This window comes from Hyperolius riggenbachi, chromosome 11, assembly GCF_040937935.1.
Source record: "Hyperolius riggenbachi isolate aHypRig1 chromosome 11, aHypRig1.pri, whole genome shotgun sequence".
Classification (NCBI taxonomy): domain Eukaryota; kingdom Metazoa; phylum Chordata; class Amphibia; order Anura; family Hyperoliidae; genus Hyperolius; species Hyperolius riggenbachi.
The window spans coordinates 240,726,272-240,746,839 of NC_090656.1; the positions used below are offsets into that span (position 1 = coordinate 240,726,272).

At 48.5% G+C, this 20,568-nt stretch overlaps 2 protein-coding genes across 4 annotated transcripts in view; one reads left to right on the forward strand and one right to left on the reverse strand.

Annotated features, from left to right (window-relative positions):
- The window catches only part of LOC137538746 (low choriolytic enzyme-like), a 1,161,243-nt gene that overhangs the window by 464,009 nt on the left and 676,666 nt on the right, over positions 1–20,568 (forward strand). The window lies entirely within an intron of this gene.
- LOC137537974 (astacin-like metalloendopeptidase) overlaps positions 1–20,568 on the reverse strand; it is a 192,307-nt gene that overhangs the window by 21,506 nt on the left and 150,233 nt on the right. Inside the window, exon 9 of the mRNA XM_068259895.1 lies at positions 7,418–7,631. Coding sequence (XP_068115996.1) covers positions 7,418–7,631 — 214 coding nt within the window. The remainder of the gene's footprint in view (positions 1–7,417; positions 7,632–20,568) is intronic.

A 20,568-nucleotide genomic window follows, 5' to 3' on the forward strand; every position in this document is an offset into this window, starting at 1 on the left:
ATCATTGACTACATATGAGTGAAGCTCCATCAGAGCTGAAAAGGTAGCCGGCAAGGCAGCAATGCCTACGGAAGAGGGTAACACCTCAGAAGGACTTGGGGGGCAGGAGACATCTCCTACAAGTTCTGCACCCTTTGGGAGGAACTCGGAAACCTCCAGAACATCAAACAAGACCTCATTAACATCATTTTTCAAGTTTTCTAAGAAGGATTCTGTACTATCCATGTTACAGGGCAAAACTGGAACTTTATTTTGAGAACAGGGCAGATGTCCCAGGGAAGGTTCCACCATAAACTGAGACTGAATTTCATCATCATGAGTGGAACGTACAGGAATATTCACTGGACCACACACTGACTCCCTAACTTTAATCTCGCTGCATCCAGAATTCTGCGTAACAGTCAACCTAGCTTGCAACTCCAAAACTGCAGAAAGACAGGTAAAAATAGCAGCAATACCTAGACGAGCCTCTAGGGGCAGGGCAGGAGATATTGTACAAGGCAATATTGACTCATCCAGAGTACAGGGTGGAGAGTCAGAACTTTCTTCAAAGCAAGAAAGGGACTCCCAAATGTCAGTGTGATTGGACATCGTTTTGTTATTCATGGTACAGGGCAGGCTTAGAGAAAGCGTCTCTGAATAAGGCAAAGAAGGTTCAGCATCAGATTCGCAAAACCGAAGCGCTGTCTCACTCTTAGATTCGGCTAACAATGTCGAATCCGAGGAATCAGAACGCAAAACCTGCGAATCAAAATTCACTTTAGGTTGTGAAACTGATGCTTCCATAGCGCAAACCTCCGCGATCTGCGGAGCAGACTGCAAGGCATCTAGGACCGATACACTGGAGCAACTGTCTCCAGGCAACGGGCCCTTACAGGTGAGAACAGGGTGAGACAGGGAATCATTTGCATGAGAAATAGCGACATCAACAGGATAAACTCTATTAGGCATATTAATTTTACTTTTGACGCTGCACAGTCGAGAAACTTTCCCCATAGCAGGGTCACAGATGGAAGATCTCAAAGATCTCAAAGATCTGTTTCTAAATGACAAAGGATCCCACACATCCTTGAGGAAACCGGCAGACTCATGCCGATCACAATCTGCAGGAACATCTGAGAAACAGGCATCAGATCGCACAGATTCAAACTGCACACTGTCAGGAGAGAATCCTTCAGGATTCGCACAGGAATCAACCACAGCGGCATACTCATTCATTTCAGATTGCACAAAGTCAAGACTCTCATGCTTTACCCCAGAAAGGCAGGAACAATCATCCGACAACGATGTCTCTTTATTGGAATCAATTGGTTGGTGTGTGTGCAACTCATCCAAAATCGTTTGCCATACATAGATCACCAGATCCACATCATCCTTGTCACATTCATCGGAATCAATCAGAAGGTACATAGAATCGAGACAAGCATTCAAGACATCTTCGCTTTTTGCGATGTAAAAATCGCAAAAGGCTTTCCACTCAAAATCAAATTCCTCCAGCAAGGCCCCAACATCCCAGGAAGCAAATGGGGGTTCAAACAAGCCAGTATCTAGATAATCTCCATATGGGTGGAGTTCAGGAACAAGAACAGATTTTTTAACTGCTTTAATATAGTGTGCGATCCTACCTACAGCAGGATCCACATAAGCTTTGGATTGGGGCAAAAAACCTGGAGATTGAGCAACATCATCATACACATCATTAGGGAGTGTTTTATTCAGATGCTTGCGCTTTTTAGTTTTTCCTTTTTTTGCAACTTTGCATGTCTGCTGTTTAAAACCTGAAGTGGCAACAGACACATTGAACTGATTGTCATACTGAAAGGTTTTGCATGGAAGGGAAAGATCAGCTGACCTATCAGCAGCTACACACTCAATCAGAGCAGGTGGCAAGCCAGGCAGTTTAAACCAGTGAGAGAATATCACTGCAAGAAACTGATACAGATTATCATTCCAGGAATTGATTTTTAACAGATCATATGCCCAGGTGAACAAATCGTCTTTTAAGAGCACATAGGCAAAAAGAAGAGCCGACGTGGACGGATCAGAAATCTGAAAGGTGGGATTCAGACAAAACCTCACACATTCAGAAAGAAATTCTGCCTTGGTCTCTGAATTTAGCCTTTTAAAGCTCTTAAAGACACAGGACCCAAACTCGACAAAATCGTACAAATCAGAAATTCCGTCTACACTGGGGTTTTGGGTTGGGCTGGTCATACTGTAACGATTGTGGAACTTTCTCCGTGATCAGCGCACAACACGTGCGCTGACACGGCGGAAATCCTCCACAAGCGTGTAATTGCAGGCACCCAGCAAAAGGTGCTACGCACCTGTAGAGGGAAATTCCTGTCGGCAGATGGTGCTGGGGAGTGCAGAGGAACCAATCCTCTGTACCTCCACAAATGCCAGACAGGAATTTGTACGAAGCGCAGAACGCAATTGCAAAAGAGGCGATTGCGAATGAGAACGAGCAAAGGGACAGATTGTATGTGTGTGCGCCAATCTAGTCGCCACCCCGCGACCGCGCACACACAACAGCAGATATGAAATAGGAACGCGATCACGAGAGGTGCGATCGCCAGACGTGACACAAGGCAGATCAGAACAGAATACGAGGTTAGCAAAGGCACAGCAAATAATACAATGAGAATAACAAGGAAAATAACAAACGCTAGCTAACCGCGGACACCGCACTCATTCGCAACAGTGCACGCGGTTATGCGCGGTCTCCACGTGATAAGCACAATAGAGACAAGCACGCCTAACTAACCATTGACAGACAGATCCCCAGCGCTAGCGAAAAGTGGCTAGCGCGATCCCAGGAGACAGAACAGAAGGATCCTCAGCGCTAGCGAAAAGTGGCTAGCGCGATCCCAGGAGACAGAGTTGCAGAACAGAAGGATCCCCAGCGCTAGCAAAAAGTAGCTAGCGCGATCCCAGGAGACAGAACAGAAGAGATAGCTGGTAGCAACCGCTGCACCAGCTATACTCCAAGAACAGAGATAAGAACCATTTCCTCTCGACCACCGTTGGGACAGGACAATGGCAACAGAACATACAAACAGATAATACAATCCTAACTGCACTAGGGAAAACCTGCCTAGCGCAGATTCAGGAATTACTCTAAGCTGAACTTCAAACAAAGAGCATGGCTGACACTCCCGGCAGGAGTGTTACACAGGACAAAATCCTTATGACCAGCCAAGCATTTTGGGAAAGACATAGTACTTATAGTACACGCCTCCAATGAATGTGGCCAGGCAATTTGCATGACAACGTATGCAAATTCCTCTGCAAGCACAAGCTGCAAAACTGACAGAAGCTCTTCTTTCCAGAGTCCTGCAGCATGCAAACCTACACAATGGTCAAAAGGCTGCCTGCCTGCACAGGCAGCTGAGCAAATCATCACACTTAGTCAGTCACTGGAGGGGAGCATGGAGATTACACAGCACAGTATGAGTACAAAGTAATGCTTAGTCACTGGATGGAGCATGGAGATCACACAGCACAGTATTATTATTATTATTATTATTTAGTATTTATATAGCGCCGACATATTACGCAGCGCTGTACAGTGTATATATATATATATATATATATATTGTCTTGTCACTAACTGTCCCTCAAAGGAGCTCACAATCTAATCCCTACCATTGCCATATGTCTATATTATGTAGTGTAAGTATTGTAGTCTAGGGCCAATTTTTTAGGGGGAGCCAATTAACTTATCCGTATGTTTTTGGAATGTGGGAGGAAACCGGAGTGCTCAGAGGAAACCCACGCAGACACGGAGAGAACATACAAACTCTTTGCAGATAGTGCCCTGGCTGGGATTCGTACCAGGGACCCAGCGCTGCAAGGCGAGAGAGCTAACCACTACGCCACCGTGCTGCCCAGTATGAGTACAAGGTAATGCTTAGTCACTGGATGGGGCATGGAGATCACACAGCACAGTATGAGTACAAGGTAATGCTTAGTCACTGGATGGAGCATGGAGATCACACAGCACAGTATGAGTACAAGGTAATGCTTAGTCACTGGATGGGGCATGGAGATCACACAGCGCAGTATGAGTACAAGGTAATGCTTAGTCACTGGATGGAGCATGGAGATCACACAGCACAGTATGAGTACAAGGTAATGCTTAGTCAGTCACTGGATGGAGCATGGGGATCACACAGCACAGTATGAGTACAAGGTAATGCTTAGTCACTGGATGGAGCATGGAGATCACACAGCACAGTATGAGTACAAGGTAATGCTTAGTCAGTCACTGGAGGGGAGCATGGAGATTAAGCAAGTCAGGTTCACTCAGATCCATAGGATGGGCGTATGGTAATGCAAGTGTGTGATCAGATAGGAGATATAAGCAGGAGAACCCTGCCCGAAGGCTTACAATCTAGAGGGAGAGGTGCGGACACGAAAGGTAGGGGACCAGCAGAGGTGTATCTAGAGGGGTGCAGGCATGGCCTGTGCCATGGGCGCCACAGCACCATGGAAGCCCATGGCTGCCCTTTCCTCCCACATGCTCCACCACCATACTGAGAAATGCAGCTCGTTACTTATGCTGGGGGAGCTAACTCTAGCAACCTATACTGGGGGGAGGGGGTTACTTATACAGGGGGGAAAGCACTCATCTAATTACTTATGCTGGGAGGGCAACCTAAACTGGTTGACTACCTATACAGGAAGGGCTACTTCTCGCTATCTATCCTAGGGGGCGACCTCTGGCTACCTGGCTACTTATATAGGGTGGCTAACTCTGTTGACCTACACTGGGGGCTACCTCTGATTACCAATACTGGGGGACTAATTCTCACTACGTATATGGGGGGGCACATATGGATATCAATACTGGAGGGACACCTTCAGTATGCATACGGGGCACAATTGCATATGGGGCGCAAATGGATATGAGGCACAGTTTCAGTGTTTGCCATAGGCGCTATATTACTCAGATACGCCCCTGGGGACCAGAGTTCAGCTGTGGGATTATTAATGAAAAGATTAGTACATTTTTAGGCATGTATTTCCCGAAAGATCCACTTATTCTATTGTTAGGTAAGGCTCGGTCCACACTAGGTACGGTTGCATAACGCAATCCGTGGTCCAGATACGTTTTTCAAAAACCGGAACGCAAATGGATCCGTGTTACCCTATTGAAGCATATGTTTCCAGTTCATTTGCACTGCAAAAAATGTGCCACCGGGCCCTGACTGGGGTTTGGGGGGGTGGCAAGCTGGACGTCATCTTTTGCAGACCCCCCCACCCATAGGTTGTCCCCAGGTAGCTTGGAGGGGGTAGCAGCCAGGAAGAGGGGCACAGTGGCAGGGAGGGCATGGGTCCTCCGCCCCCGCTCCCCCTCCAGCTATTTGTGAATGCAGCAAGCGGGAAAGCGATTACCTTCCTTGCGTTCCACCGATCGCCGTGTGACTCTATACTTTAGTGGGCGCCATTGCAGGAAGTCACACGTTGAGCGGAGGAAGGAAGTAGGTAATTGCTTCCCAGCTCGCTGCTTAGCTGGAGGGGAAGCGGTGTACCCCCTCCCCGCCGCTGAGCCTGCTGCCCACCTTCCTGGCTGCTACCCCCTCAAGGCTACCTAGGGGCAACCTATGGGTGGGGAGGTCTGCAAAAGATGACGTTGAGGGGAGGAGCAGGCAGTAGGCAATCCAGTTCTCCCTCTGTTTTTGTGTGCAAAGTAACCTGTGTAGAGGGAGATCCGTTTTTGTATTGCTCTTTCGTTGCTTACACGGTTATCTGGGCTCCGTGAAAATGTTGCAAATCCGGACTTTCCTTTCAGTTTTTCAAACTGGATCCCAGGGATCCATTTTTTAAAGTGTGTGAAGACAGCCGCTATGTTTAACATTGGTATCCGTGGCTCTGGTTTTGGTCTGGGCCAAAAAACAGAGCAACGGATACATTTTTTAAACAAGTGTGGACCGACCCTAAAAATACCATCTATCTCCAATGCTGACCAAAAATGAGCACAACATATTGTTATGATTGCAAAGACCATCATTGCCAGAAGATGACTATCCTCGACCCTGCCTAACAGCGAAGCCTAAAATCTCATATCCAGCATAATGAGCTCTGAAAAAAATCAATGCAATCTTAAATGACTGCATGAAATCCTTCCACAGAATCCGGTCACCATGGTTATCCAACTATATCAAGAAGATAGTGTTCCACCGACCATGTTTAGATAAGTTGGCTGTAGGTTTTTATTAGCCGTCTTAGGTTTTCTTTAAAAATGTTTGAGTGTAACATTATATATATGATATAGGGTTTGTGAAATACATTACTGAGTACAAGTACAGTGTAAATGATATACACCATCGCTTATTGTACAAAGCTTTGAATTTACTGTATATGCATATTGATGCTATTAATAACATAAATGTTGAGTATATACTGTGATATTTTATGAAAACTGATATTTAGTGTAATATGCAACCCCTTATGCTTGTACTTTTATAAGATTTGAAACATCTTTAATACAAATCCTTGAAACTAAACACCAGAGCAATTTCCACAATTCAGCTCTGCGTCCATTCATTCGCCAATAACTTTATCAGTACTTATCTCACTGAAAGGATCTATACATTGTGTGTTTTTTTTCACCACCAATTGGTGGTAATTTTTGCTAAGAATTATTTTATTCTAATTGCATTTTAATAGGAATAATAAGAAAAAAACCCGGAAATAATCATAATAAATAATTATTTCTCACTTATTGGCCATAATAGTTTTAAAATAATACATGCTACCATAATTAAAACCCACATATTGTATTTGCCTATTTCTCCCAGTTATTGCACTGTTTAAATGATGCATGGCACCAATATTTTATTTGGAAGTAAAGGTGCATTATTTCAGTTTTCTGTCCATCACTAATTACAAACCCATAATTTAAAAAAAAAACAAAAACAAAACAGTAATATACCCTTTTGTCAAATATATTAAAAAAGTTCAGTCCACATGGTAACTATTTTTTTTTCTTTTTACTTGTATATAGGTTTATATATTAAATGTATATAGGTTTAATTTTACTATTTGGAGGCAAGATGTCCTCACTCATTAGCATACTAGTACGCAAACAGGAAGTAATGCATGGGCGTGTAAGTATCGGCTTTTGTGAATGACTCGGCATCTCATTGATGCCGGCAATCATTGACACGGGGACTTAAATCAATGAATGGGAACTGTGCTCCCATTTTTTGATCTCCCTGCTAAAGTTCAGCAGCGAGAATGAGCGCGGGAGCAAGCAGGAGCGTGCGGTAGCAAGGGATGAGTAACTACGTCCCTGCGAGGTGTAGCTGGATTCTTCAGGTACACAGATACTCGTCCTGGGGGAGGGGAAGTAGTTAAACAAATGAGGTTGACTTTTAATAAATGGACATCTAGCTGGTTTGAAACTTACCACTTCTATAAGATCCTATGAAGCTGCTCTGACCGGGTGCAGCAGTGATGTATTCCAGCAGCAGGAATGAGGAGGATGAGAACAGCACAGGAAGGAGCTGGTTAGTATAGACTGTGGCCAGCAGGGCGTCGCTCTTGCTTGTTCCATCATAGATGTTAATCTTATCGCTGCAGCTGTTAGTCCGACAAACAAATTGACTGAATCTCAGGAGAATCTGCAATAATGGAAATAAGAATTAGATTAAGAAGTCAAGACATAAAGGGTGGGATAAATACATTAATGTTATTAGAAATACAGAAAATATTACAAATAAATAGTTCATTTTCTTACCATATTTTTTTCATTGCCAGGAGGGCCCAGGACAAAAAGAAATGTGACGCCCTCTTCCATTTCTATATTCTGCTAGCAGTAAACTTGTGACCTCTACAGTTCCTGACTTGTGGGGCCCTTAACCACCTGAGCGGTCTGGACGAGCTCAGCTCGTCCAACACCGCCGGAGGTCGCCGCTCAGGCCCTGCTGGGCCGATTTTCATCAAATAAAAAGCAGCACACGCAGCCGGCACTTTGCCAGCCGCGTGTGCTGCCTGATCGCCGCCGCTCTGCGGCGATCCGCCGCGAGCAGCGGCGAAAGAGGGTCCCCCCAGCCGCCTGAGCCCAGCGTAGCCGGAACAAAAAGTTCCGGCCAGCGCTAAGGGCTGGATCGGAGGCGGCTGACGTCAGGACGTCGGCTGACGTCGATGACGTCACTCCGCTCGTCGCTATGGCGACGATATAAGCGAAACAAGGAAGGCCGCTCATTGCGGCCTTCCTTGTTTATTCTGGGCGCCGGAGGCGATCGGAAGATCGCCTCGAGCGCCCTCTAGTGGGCTTTCATGCAGCCAACTTTCAGTTGGCTGCATAAAATAGTTTTTTTTTAATTTAAAAAAAACCCTCCCGCAGCCACCCTGGCGATTTAATCAGAACGCCAGGGTGGTTAAAGGGATACTGTAGGGGTCGGGGGAAAATGAGTTGAAGTTACCCGGGGCTTCTATTGCCCCCCCGCAGACATCCTGTGCCCGCACAGCCACTCACCGATGCTCCGGCCCCGTCTCCAGTTCACTTCTGGAATTTCTGACTTTAAAGTCAGAAAACCACTGCACCTGCATTGCCGTGTCCTCGCTCCCGCTGATGTCATCAGGAGCATACTGCGCAGACCAAAGACCATACTGGACTTGTGCAATACACTCCTGGTGACATCAGCGGAAGCGAGGATGCAGCTGCGCAGGCACAGGGGTTTTCTGACTTTAAAGTCTGAAATTCCAGAAGTGAACCGGAGGCGGGGCCGGAGCATCGGTGAGCGGCTGCACGGGTACAGGATGTCTACGGGGGACCATTAGAAGCCCCCGGTAAGTTCAACTCATTTTCCCCCGACCCCTACAGTATCCCTTTAAAGGGAACCTAAACTGAGAAGGATATGGATTTTTCCTTTGAAAATAATACCAGTTGCCTGAATTGCCTGCTGATCCTGTGTCTCTAATACTTTTAGCCACAGCAGCTAAACAAGCATGCAGATCAGGTGCTCTGACTGAAGTCAGACTGGATTAGCTATATGCTTGTTTCAGGTGTGTGATTCAGCCACTATTGCAGGCAGAGAAATCAGCAGGAGAGACCAGCAACTGGTATTGTTTAAAAGGAAACATCCATTGCCCTCTCAGTTTAGATTCCCTTTTAAGCAGCTTTGAAACCTGAGCAATTGCCCAGTTTGACCCTATGGAGATACCGGCCCTACATGTAGTCAGGGCCGGATTTAGGCCAAGGCCACCTAGGCCATGGCCTAAGGCACCACAGGAACAAGGACACCAAAGCATCTACCTGCATCTACCTACTACCTGTTGTGTTTACTTAACCCACCTCATCACTGCACATAACTACCTGTTGTGTTGAGTGATCCCAGCTCACTGCATATACCTACTACCTGTTGTGTTGAGTGATCCCAGCTCACTGCATATACCTACTACCTGTTGTGTTTACTTAACCCACCTCATCACTGCACATAACTACCTGTTGTGTTGAGTGAACCCAGCTCACTGCATATAACTACCTGTTGTGTTGAGTGATCCCAGCTCACTGCGTATATCTACCATCCACCCGACATGGACAAAATGGACAAACCAGGTAGAGGAAGATGTAGAGGCAGACCCAGTGGAAGGCCACCTGTCACCGGCAGGTCTGTGCGAGGTGGTGTAGATGTGATTTCGTGCGGCCGTGCCCCAAAGTACAGTGTGAGAAAACGCGGAAAAGCCGCTGTGAGTACTCAGAGCAAGGCGGCTGATTCCGTGTCCAACGCGGCAGGTTGCGCACGTGGGTCTGCATCCACTGGCATGACAGAGCGCGAGGAAACCGCCGCATGCTTTGTGAACAGGGCAGCGGATTCCGCGTCAGATGCGGATGTTGGCACGCATAGGCATAGTTCTGACAGTACTGCTGAACGCGGAGGAACCGGCGCATGCTTGGACAGCGGTGCGGCTGGTTCCGCATCCAACACAGCAGAAACAGTACAACACATGTCTGGTGTGGCTGGGACTGATAGTCCACACAGGTTCAGGAGGACACGCGCGCGCGCGGAGAGGCAGAGCCTTTATGACAGTCAGAAGGGCGTCAGCTGACCAAGCCGGTCAGCTGACAATTCCAGCAGTTTTCATTGGTCCAGCACTTAGGGGTGGCGCTGGAGAGCGCTGGGGTATATATACTGGGTGCTGGTCATTTCTCTGGTGTCTGGCGTTGCGATCACTACGTGGTAGCACTCAGACCTTCTGTCAGTATCTGTGTTATTATCTAGACCAGTTTCCAAGGTGTTGATGACCAAGGAACTCACACCTTAGTCTAGGAATCCTGTTACCATCTGTATTATTATCTAGACCAGTCCCGGGGTGTTGATGATCTAGGAGCTCACACCCAAGTCTAGGCATTGTTGATTATTTGTTATGACCTTCTGCTTTCCTGACCATTCTTCTGTACTCTGATTAGGTACTTCGCTATATCTGATACTCTGTTGCCAAACTCTGCTAGTCTTAGGATTCCGCATCTGTCTCCTGTCTCTGTACCTTATCTGTCTGTGTGTTAACGACCTGGCCTGTCCGACCTCGAGAACTATCTTCCCTGTTGGGAGATAGTTCCCAGTCCTGTCAGTGACACTTCACCTTTGGTGTCACTCACTCTCTCATCCTTCCCACTCTCAGCCTGGCTCCGCCCCTTGGGGAGCTTCAGACCAGTGGAAGGAACCTGTTCTCTGAGCAGTATCTTGTACTGCCCAGCACCATCTACGCGGGTGCTCTCCTCAAAGTATACGGTTGCACCAAACACTTATATTACTCAGGTGTCCAGAGGTTAGAAATATATCTGATTATCGGTGATACTGCAGATCATCAATAATCGGGTATATATCTGCATTCTCGGTGATACTGCAGATCACCGGTAATCAGATTGTAGATGAAGTGCGATCTCCTCCTAGCACAGACATACGTATGCCTGTACCTGAAAATTTTTCTGGTCACAGATCTGACTTCCGAAATTTTAGGAGTAGAGTGTTGTCATACTTTGAGTTGAGACCTAGATCCCCAGGTACTATGGCCCAAAGGGTCACGTTCATTGAGACTCAATTATCAGGCGATTCTCAGACCTGGGCGTACAGTCTACCCGCCGGAGATTTAGCCTTAACCTTGGTAGATGAATTTTTTAAAGCTATGGCAATAATTTACGATGATCCAGACATTGCCTCGACTTCTGAGTGGAAGCTCAAATTGTTGCGTCAAGGAAAGAGTCCGGTCGAGGACTATGCTGCAGAATTTAGGAGGTGGTCAGTTTCAGACAGGTGGGACACCTATGCCCTTTTAGACTGTTTCTTATCAGGGTTATCAGATGAGGTTTCTGACCTAATGTTAAGTCAGCCTGAACCTAGAACCGTCGATGAGGCCATTTCCTCGTCGGCCATTAGAATTGATCGCAGGTTGTGTTATCAAAGGCATACCCGAGGTAAAAACAATGTTAAGATGGTGTCCTACGCTGCGCCTCCTGTGACCCCACCTCCTTCTGTTTCTCCTCCACCCGAGCCAATGCAGATTGGTCGGTCCAGATTGTCTCAAGTGGAGCGGAGACGCAGGATTTCTGAGCAGTTGTGTCTTTATTGTGCGGAGGGGGGTCATAGAGTACGGAATTGCCCTAAAAAGTCGGGAAACGCTACTGCCTAGGAGTAGTTGGGGGTAATACCCTAGGCGTACGACTCTTACCCCTAGAGGATAAACAGTTACTTCTTCCTTGTACGATTACATGGGAAGAAAAATCTGAAGTCTCTGAGGCCTTCATTGATTCAGGCACAGCGGCTAATTTTATGGATTACGAATTTGCTAAGAAATTGGGTATTCCACTCACCCCGGTAGAACCACCCATCCAGGTTACGGCAGTGGATGATTACCCCCTGCAACGTAACCATCCTCTGTCTCAAACACCAGAGATGGAGGTCACTATAGGGGTGCTGCACAGGGAAAAATTGCAGTTTTTTGTGTTACACATGACAACCTCCACAGTCATCCTTGGCATGCCGTGGTTACACCTTCACTCCCCTCAGATTAATTGGGCCACCGGTCAGCTAACAAGCTGGTCAGCACATTGTTTCCATCATTGTTTAGTGAAGGTGACCTTGGGTCAGACCAGGATTCAGGTGGAGGGAGTTCCGGAACAATATGCTGAGTTTTCAGATGTGTTCTGTCCCAAGGCTGCCGATAAATTGCCTCCACATCGCCCTTTCGATTGTTCCATCGATCTCCAATCTGGTTGTATGCCCCCTAGAGGTCATCTCTACAATTTATCTGGGCCGGAAAAAGTGGCCATGCAGGAGTACATCCGTGAAAACTTAGCTAAGGGGTTTATTCGCCCTTCCCGGTCGCCTGCCGGAGCAGGCTTCTTTTTTGTAAAGAAAAAAGACGGAGGCCTTCAGCCATGCATTGATTACCGAGGTCTGAATAAGATTACAGTAAAAAATCGCTATCCATTGCCTTTGATAGACGATTTATTCACTCAGGTCACTTACGCTAAGATCTTTTCGAAATTGGACTTGCGAGGGGCATACAACCTGGTGCGGATCAGACAGGGGCGATGAATGGAAGACGGCCTTCAACACACCCGATGGGCATTACGAGTACCTGGTGATGCCGTTCGAGTTGTGCAACGCCCCGGCCGTCTTTCAGGAACTTATTAATGAAGTATTCAGAGAAGTGTTGGGTAAATTTGTCCTGGTATACCTAGATGATATACTTATTTTCTCAGACAACCTCGCCCAACACAGGGCTCACGTTAAATTTGTTCTGAACAAGCTAAGACAGAACATGCTTTATGCTAAATTGGAGAAATGAATTTTGAGGCAATATCAGTCACTTTTCTGGGGTACATAATTTCCACCTCAGGACTTTCTATGGATCCTGCCAAGGTCTCTGCTGTTCTGGAATGGCCTCAGCCAGTAGGACTAAAATCTTTCCAGAGATTTTTAGGATTCGCCAATTACTATAGAAGGTTCATAAAGGGGTACTCCACAGTCATAGCACCCCTCACCAGTCTCACAAACAAAGGGGCAGATACCAACCACTGGTCCCCCGAAGCCCTGGCTGCTTTCTCCACTTTGAAAGAATTGTTTTGCTCTGCACCCATTTTGAGACACGTTGACACCTCCTATCCCTTTATTGTGGAGGTGGACGCCTCGGAGGTCGGGGTAGGGGCTGTGCTGTCTCAGCGCTCTGGGTTGCAGGGAAGATTACACCCATGTGCCTATTTCTCTCGTAGGTTTTCACCAGCAGAGAAAAACTACGATAAAGGCAACAGGGAGCTCCTAGCCATTAAACTGGCCTTTGAAGAATGGCGTCATTGGTTAGAAGGAGCAGAACATACGATTACAGTTTACACTGATCACAAGAATTTGGAATACATTGAGGGGGCTAAAAGATTAAGCCCCCGTCAGGCTCGGTGGTCATTGTTTTTCTCGAGATTTAGATTTATTATCATGTACACTCCGGGTAGTAAAAACATTAAAGCGGATGCCCTGTCCAGATGTTTTGAACCAGAGACAGCACAGCCCTCAGACCCAGAGACCATTATTCCTCAGAAGGTTGTGTTGGCAGCCACAGAGACTTGGAAAGACTGGACAGAGACTTTAGGTCCCTTCCAGCAGGGTGTCCCTGAGGGAAAACCGGAAGGGGTTATGTTTGTACCACTGCCATTTCGTCTCCAGATCTTACAGATGTTCCACTCGCACAAGAATGCTGGACATCCAGGGGCCTCCAGAACACAGGACCTGGTTGCCAGATGTGCTTGGTGGCCTTCTCTAGCAACGGATTGCAAGGAATATGTTAGAGAGTGTGCAGTTTGTGCAAAAAGCAAACCCTCCCGTCTGGCACCTGTGGGAACGTTGCAGCCTTTGCCCACCCCGAATGAGCCGTGGACCCATTTGTCCATGGATTTTGTGGGTGAACTTCCAAATTCTGAAGGCATGTCGGTCATTTGGGTGGTAGTCGATCGCTTCAGTAAAATGGCCCATTTTGTGCCCTTGAAAGGACTCCCCTCGGCCCAGGAGTTGGCCGATCTTTTTATCGTCCACGTTTTCCGACTTCATGGCATTCCGGAAAACATAGTGTCGGATCGGGGAGTCCAATTTGTTTCTAGATTCTGGAGGGCATTTTGTCATCAAATGGGCATGGAACTGTCATTCTCATCGGGCTACCACCCACAGACCAATGGTCAGACTGAGAGACTGAATCAGTCATTGGAACAGTTTTTGAGGTGTTATGTTGCGGATGCGCAAAATGATTGGGTCAAGTTCTTGCCCTACGCAGAATTTGCGCACAATAATTTGAAAAGCTCATCCTCTGGATTTTCACCGTTTCACATGGTAACTGGAAAGTTGCCTAAGTTCTCCCCACTGCCAGTAGCTTCCACTCCATTTCCAGCTTTGGAGGCGTGGCAAAAATCATTTATGAACATTTGGGGGAGCGTGAAAAATAATTTGGAGAAGGCTTTTCAAAGTCAGAAAGGTCAAGCTGACAAGAGACGCTCCATAGAGTGGAAGTTCTGGCCAGGAGACTTGGTCTGGGTGTCCACGCGTCACTTGACCCTGAAACAGCCCTCGCCCAAGTTAGGACCCAGATTTGTGGGCCCTTTTCCAGTGACCAGGAAGATCAACAATGTTACTTATGCCATTGATCTTCCTGCCAGCATGCGCGGTGTAAGATCCTTTCATGTGTCCCTGCTTAAACCAGCAATTCACGTAGGTCCCACTCCTCCTCCTCCTGTGATGGTAGATGACCAACCTGAGTACGAAGTAGAAAAGATTTTAGACTCACGTGTTGTACAGAACTCAGTGCAGTATCTAGTTCACTGGAAAGGGTATGGTATTGAGGAGAGAACATGGGTACCTGAATGTCGCATGCACGCGGATAAATTAAAGAAGGAGTTCCATGCCCTACATCCTGGGAAGCCGGGATGGAGCTGTCCGGAGTCCACTCCTCGGGGGGGTGGGGGGGTACTGTGAGAAAACGCGGAAAAGTCACCGTGAGTACTCAGAGCAAGGCGGCTGATTCCGCGTCCGACGCGGCAGGTTGCGCACATGGGTCTGCATCCACTGGCATGACAGAGCGCGAGGAAACCACCGCATGCTTTGTGAACAGGGCGGCGGATTCCGCGTCAGACGCGGATGTTGGCATGCATAGGCATAGTTCTGACAGTACTGCTGAACGCGGAGGAACCGCCACATGCTTGGACAGCGGTGCTGCTGGTTCCGCATCCAACACAGCAGAAACAGTACAACACATGTCTGGTGTGGCTGGGACTGATAGTCCACACAGGTTCAGGAGGACACGCGCGCGCGCGGAGAGGCAGAGCCTTTATGACAGTCAGAAGGGCGTCAGTTAACCAAGCCGGTCAGCTGACAATTCCAGCAGTTTTTATTGGTCCAGCACTTAGGGGTGGTGCTGGAGAGCACTGGGGTATATATACTGGGTGCTGGTCATTTCTCTGGTGTCTGGCATTGCGATCACTACGTGGTAGCACTCAGACCTTCTGTCAGTATCTGTGTTATTATCTAGATCAGTTTCCAAGGTGTTGATGACCAAGGAGCTCACACCTTAGTCTAGGGATCCTGTTATTATTTGTGTTATTATCTGTGTTATTATCTAGACCAGTTTCCAAGGTGTTGATGACCAAGGAGCTCACACCTTAGTCTAGGAATCCTGTTACCATCTGTATTATTATCTAGACCAGTTCCAGGGTGTTGATGATCTAGGAGCTCACACCCAAGTCTAGGCATTGTTGATTATTTGTTATGACCTTCTGCTTTCCTGACCATTCTTCTGTTTTCTGATTAGGTACTTTGCTATATCTGATACTCTGTTGCCAAACTCTGCTAGTCTTAGGATTCCGCATCTGTCTCCTGTCTCTGTACCTTATCTGTCTGTGTGTTAACGACCTGGCCTGTCCGACCTCGAGAACTATCTTCCCTGTTGGGAGATAGTTCCCAGTCCTGTTAATGACACTTCACCTTTGGTGTCACTCCCTCTCTCATCCTTCCCATTCTCAGCCTGGCTCAGCCCCTTGGGGAGCTTCAGACCAGTGGAAGGAACCTGTTCTCTGAGCAGTATCTTGTACTGCCCAGCACCATCTATGCGGGTGCTCTCCTCAAAGTATACGGTTGCACCAAACACTCATATTACTCAGGTGTCCAAAGGTTAGAGATATATCTGATTATCGGTGATACTTCAGATCATCAATAATCGGGTATATATCTGCATTCTCTGTGATACTGAAGATCACTGGTAATCAGATCCTCTCTGTGTTACACCGATCGTTACATACAGTGCTCAGAAGAAGGCACGTGCCATCACTTCCCAAAATCGTGAGGAGGTGCTTGAGTATTTAACACAGAACACCTCATCTCCCGCAGCCAGTGCCACCAGCGCTAGTACAAGCACCACATCCGCTGCATTTGACACTTCGCAGGAGTTATTTGGTGGTGGTGGTGAAATCACTGATTCACAGCCACTACTGCAACAACTAGAAGAAGGCGCAGGTGCACCACCTCATACGTCTGAGTTAGGTGGCGATAGTATGGACGTAACATGTGTGGATGGGGATGATGGTGGACCACCTGAAGTTGGTGCACTTGAGGAGGTGTCTGAGGAAAGCGCAGCTGGCCAGGAGGATTATGATGACGATTATACGGACACCACATATGTTCCCGGTAGAGGAGATGACCAGGGGCACAGTTCAGAGGAGGAGTCAGAGAGGAGTAGGAGGAGACGACTCCATGATAGAAGCAGAGGGAGCTCGTCCTCAGAAACAGCTGGGGGCAGTGTCCGGCGCCATGTATCACCAGCTATGGCCAGCCAGCCAACATGCCCTTCAACGTCAGCTGCTGATGCCACCCTAGCGCCATCACCCCAGGGGGGCTGAGCGGTTTGTAAATTTCTTAACATGTGTGTCTCAGATCGGAGCAAAGCCATCTCTTGTCTCTGCCAGCCAAAATTTAGCCATGGAAAGGCCAACTCTCACGTAGGGACAAGTGCCTTACAAAGGCACCTGGAGAAAAGGCACAAACAGCTATGGCAAGAACACCTGAGGAAAAGCAGCACCCCTCAAAAGACAAGCCACCCTCCTTCTCCTCTTCCTCCTTCAGGTGCATCATCATCTTCATCCACTTTCTCCCATGCACCTTCACAGCCACCCTCCTCCACACCGCCTCTGCCCTTCTGCGGTTCCTTCTCCTCTGCCCACAGCAGTAGCCAGCTGTCCGTAAAGGAAGTATTTCAGCGTAAGCAGCAAATGTCTGCCAGTCACCCTCTTGCCCGGCGTCTGACAGCTGGCATGGCGGAACTATTAGCTCGCCAGCTATTACCATACAAGCTGGTGGAGTCAGAGGCTTTCCGTAAGTTTGTGGCCATTGGTACACCGCAGTGGAAGATACAAGGCCGCAATTATTTCTCACAAAAGGCCATACCCATACTGTACCGTGCAGTTGAGAGGCAAGTGGTGTCATCTTTTGCGAAGAGCGTTGGGTCAAGGGTCCACCTGACCACGGATGCCTGGTCTGTCAAGCACGGGCAGGGCCACTACATTACGTACGCAGCCCATTGGGTCAACCTGGTGACCGATGGCAGCAAGCAGGGAGTACGTGGCTGCACAGCGGACCAACTTGTGACACCTCCATGGTTTGCAGGCAGGCCTCCTGCCAGGGCCGGGCCGAGGCATAGGCTGGAGAGGCTCCAGCCTCAGGGCGCAGTGTAGGAGGGGGCACACAATTCATTCACCTGTCATTCCTAATTGTGTTTGAAGCAGAAAGAAATAAGAAAAGGAGATACATGGCAGTGACTGCAAGCCAGATAACTAGATATTAAGGTGTTGGGGAGGTTGTGGGCCCTGGAGCGCCTATTAGTCTAATAGCAATCAGTGTGTGACGGCTGGGGTGGCAGGGATGGAGGGGCGCACTTTGGTGTCTCAGCCTTGGGTGCTGGAGGACCTTGTCCCGGCTCTGCCTCCTGCCACCTCCTCTCCACCTACAACATCCTCTTCGCCATCGTCATCCTCCTCCTCCTTGGCTGGTGCCGCCATCTCCTCTCCAGCTACACAGCCCCCGCACCCCAGGGCCTATGCTGCATGCCAGGTATGACAGTGTCACACCATCTTAGACATTCAGCGTAGAAACAACTTGCCGGTGAGACGCCTCATTTGTGATAGCCCGACTTGCTGGAATTCCACTCTGCTGATGTTCTCTCGCCTGCTTGACCAGGAGAAAGCAGTCAAGCAGGCGAGCAGTACAATTACAGTAGAAGGACACAATCTGGGAAGATGGGGATGTTGTGGCCCAACAACTGGACACTGATGTGAAATGCATGCAGGGTCATGCAGCCCTTTGAGGAGGTGACCAAACTGGTGAGTAGCGCTGAAGGCACCATCAGCGACTTGATCCCCTACGTCTACTTCCTGGAGCGTGCCGTGCGTAGAGTGGTGGATACAGCTGTGGAGGAGCGTGAACAAGAAGAGTTAGGGCAGCAGGAGTCGTGGGAGCCATTTACACCCGAACCCGATGTTCCCACAACACCTGCGGCAGCACAGAGGGGGGAGGAGGAGGAAGAAGAGGAGTCGTGTGGGGAAGGAGAGGAGACAGACTCGGATGATGATGATGAGGAAGGTGTTTCTTTGGAGGAGGAAGAGGCGGCGAAAGAAGTACAACCGCGGCAGCCATCACAGGGGGCTTCTGCTGCTCCACGTTCCCGTAGTATTGTTCGTGGCTGGGGGGAGGAAGAGGAGTTGCGTCTCATCACTGAGGAAGAGCAAGAGGAGATGGAGAGTACGTCTGCATCCAGCTTTGCGCAGATGGCCTCTTTCATGTTGTCCAGCCTGTTGAGGGACCCCCGTATCAAAAAACTTAAGGCGAATGAGCTGTACTGGGTGGCCACGCTACTAGACCCTCGGTACAGGCATAAAGTGGCGGACCTGTTACCAACTCACCAGAAGGCGGAAAGGATGCAGCACATGCAGAACAAGCTTTACAATGCGTTTAAGGGTGATGTGACAGCACAACGCAATCAAGGTACCACTGGCAGTAATCCTCCTCCTTCCAAGTCCACGCAGGCAAGGACAGGACACTCCGGCGATCTCAGGGTGATGTCAGACATGCGGTCATTCTTTAGTCCAACACCTCGCCGTAGCCCTTCCGGATCCACCCTCCACCAACGCCTGGACCGGCAGGTAGCCGACTACCTGGCTTTGAGTGTGGATGTAGACACTGCGAGCAGCGACGATGAACCCTTGGTCTACTGGTTGTGCAGGCTTGACCTGTGGCCAGAGCTGTCCCAATTTGCCATCCAACTTCTCTCTTGCCCTGCCGCAAGCGTCCTGTCAGAAAGGACCTTCAGTGCAGCTGGAGGCATTGTCACTGAGAAGAGAAGTCGCCTAAGTCACGACAGTGTTCAGTACCTGACCTTTATCAAAATGAATGAGGCATGGATCCCGGAGGGCTACTGCATGACCGAAGACTAAGTCAGTCCCCACACACAGCATCTCTGCCTGCAGGCCGCTTGCCTTCTCCGCCACCACCAACAGGGTCCAGGACTCTAGGTGGATTCCTGAATTTTTAAGCAGCGGCCGCTACACTAATTTTTCTGGTGCGTGTACATGCGTGCCTAATTTTTCTGGCTGCACTGCGGGCGGCTGCAACAACAAAAAAAAGCCATGTACATGTGCCCATCCCCCTTCGTGATCATTACCTTGCCGCGGTGAAGGGGCTTGCGTATCACAATGAAGCAATGACCGCCGGCTATATGAGTGTCTCGGGTGGGGGTGGCACACCAAAGATAATAAGGTCGTTGCTTCATTGTGGTCCGACCAAATTTGATCAGCTGGCCCATTACACATGGTTAGTGGACTGGTCACAATTGCAGACTTGACCTCCATAACAAATTCTCGCCGGAGACCAACCAGGTGAATCGCAGTGAAGGCACCATCAGACTTGCCCTCCATAACTTGTTCTCGTTAAAGGATTTCAAGTACATTCATTTCAATAGGGCCTCAAAAGTCCTCCTGAGTCCTGTATTGTTATTTTTGGTCACTACCTCGGGGCGGCCATGCCTGCTGCCCTCCTTGCCTGGGTGTGTGGTGGTAGCCGTTTGTTGTTAGGCTGCAACTCCGGAACGGAATCGAAGCAGGATTCCTCTGCCTGTTGGATGGTTACCCGCCACCCGTGGACACCATGGTACTGTGAAAGTACCAAAGAAAGTTTCACACAGTTCAATACATGGCAGACTTGCCCTCCATAAAACATTATTGGCAAATGCTTTTGACTTGGTTTGTCTTACGCTGGGACAAGGGTCCATCTGACCACAGATGCCTGGTCTGCAAAGCGTGGTCAGGGCAGTTACAGGACTTATACAGCATGGTCTCAGGCTCCCACTTCGGACCGGAATCGAACCTTGATTCCCCGGCCATTACCCGGGGTCACAATGGCAGACTTGCCCTCCATATCATTCTCGTGAAAGGAATGTGGTGTCATCTTTGCCCTCCATAACTGGTTCTTGTTAAAGGATTTCAAGTACATTCATTTCAATAGGGCCACAAAAGTCCTCCTAAGTCCTGTATTG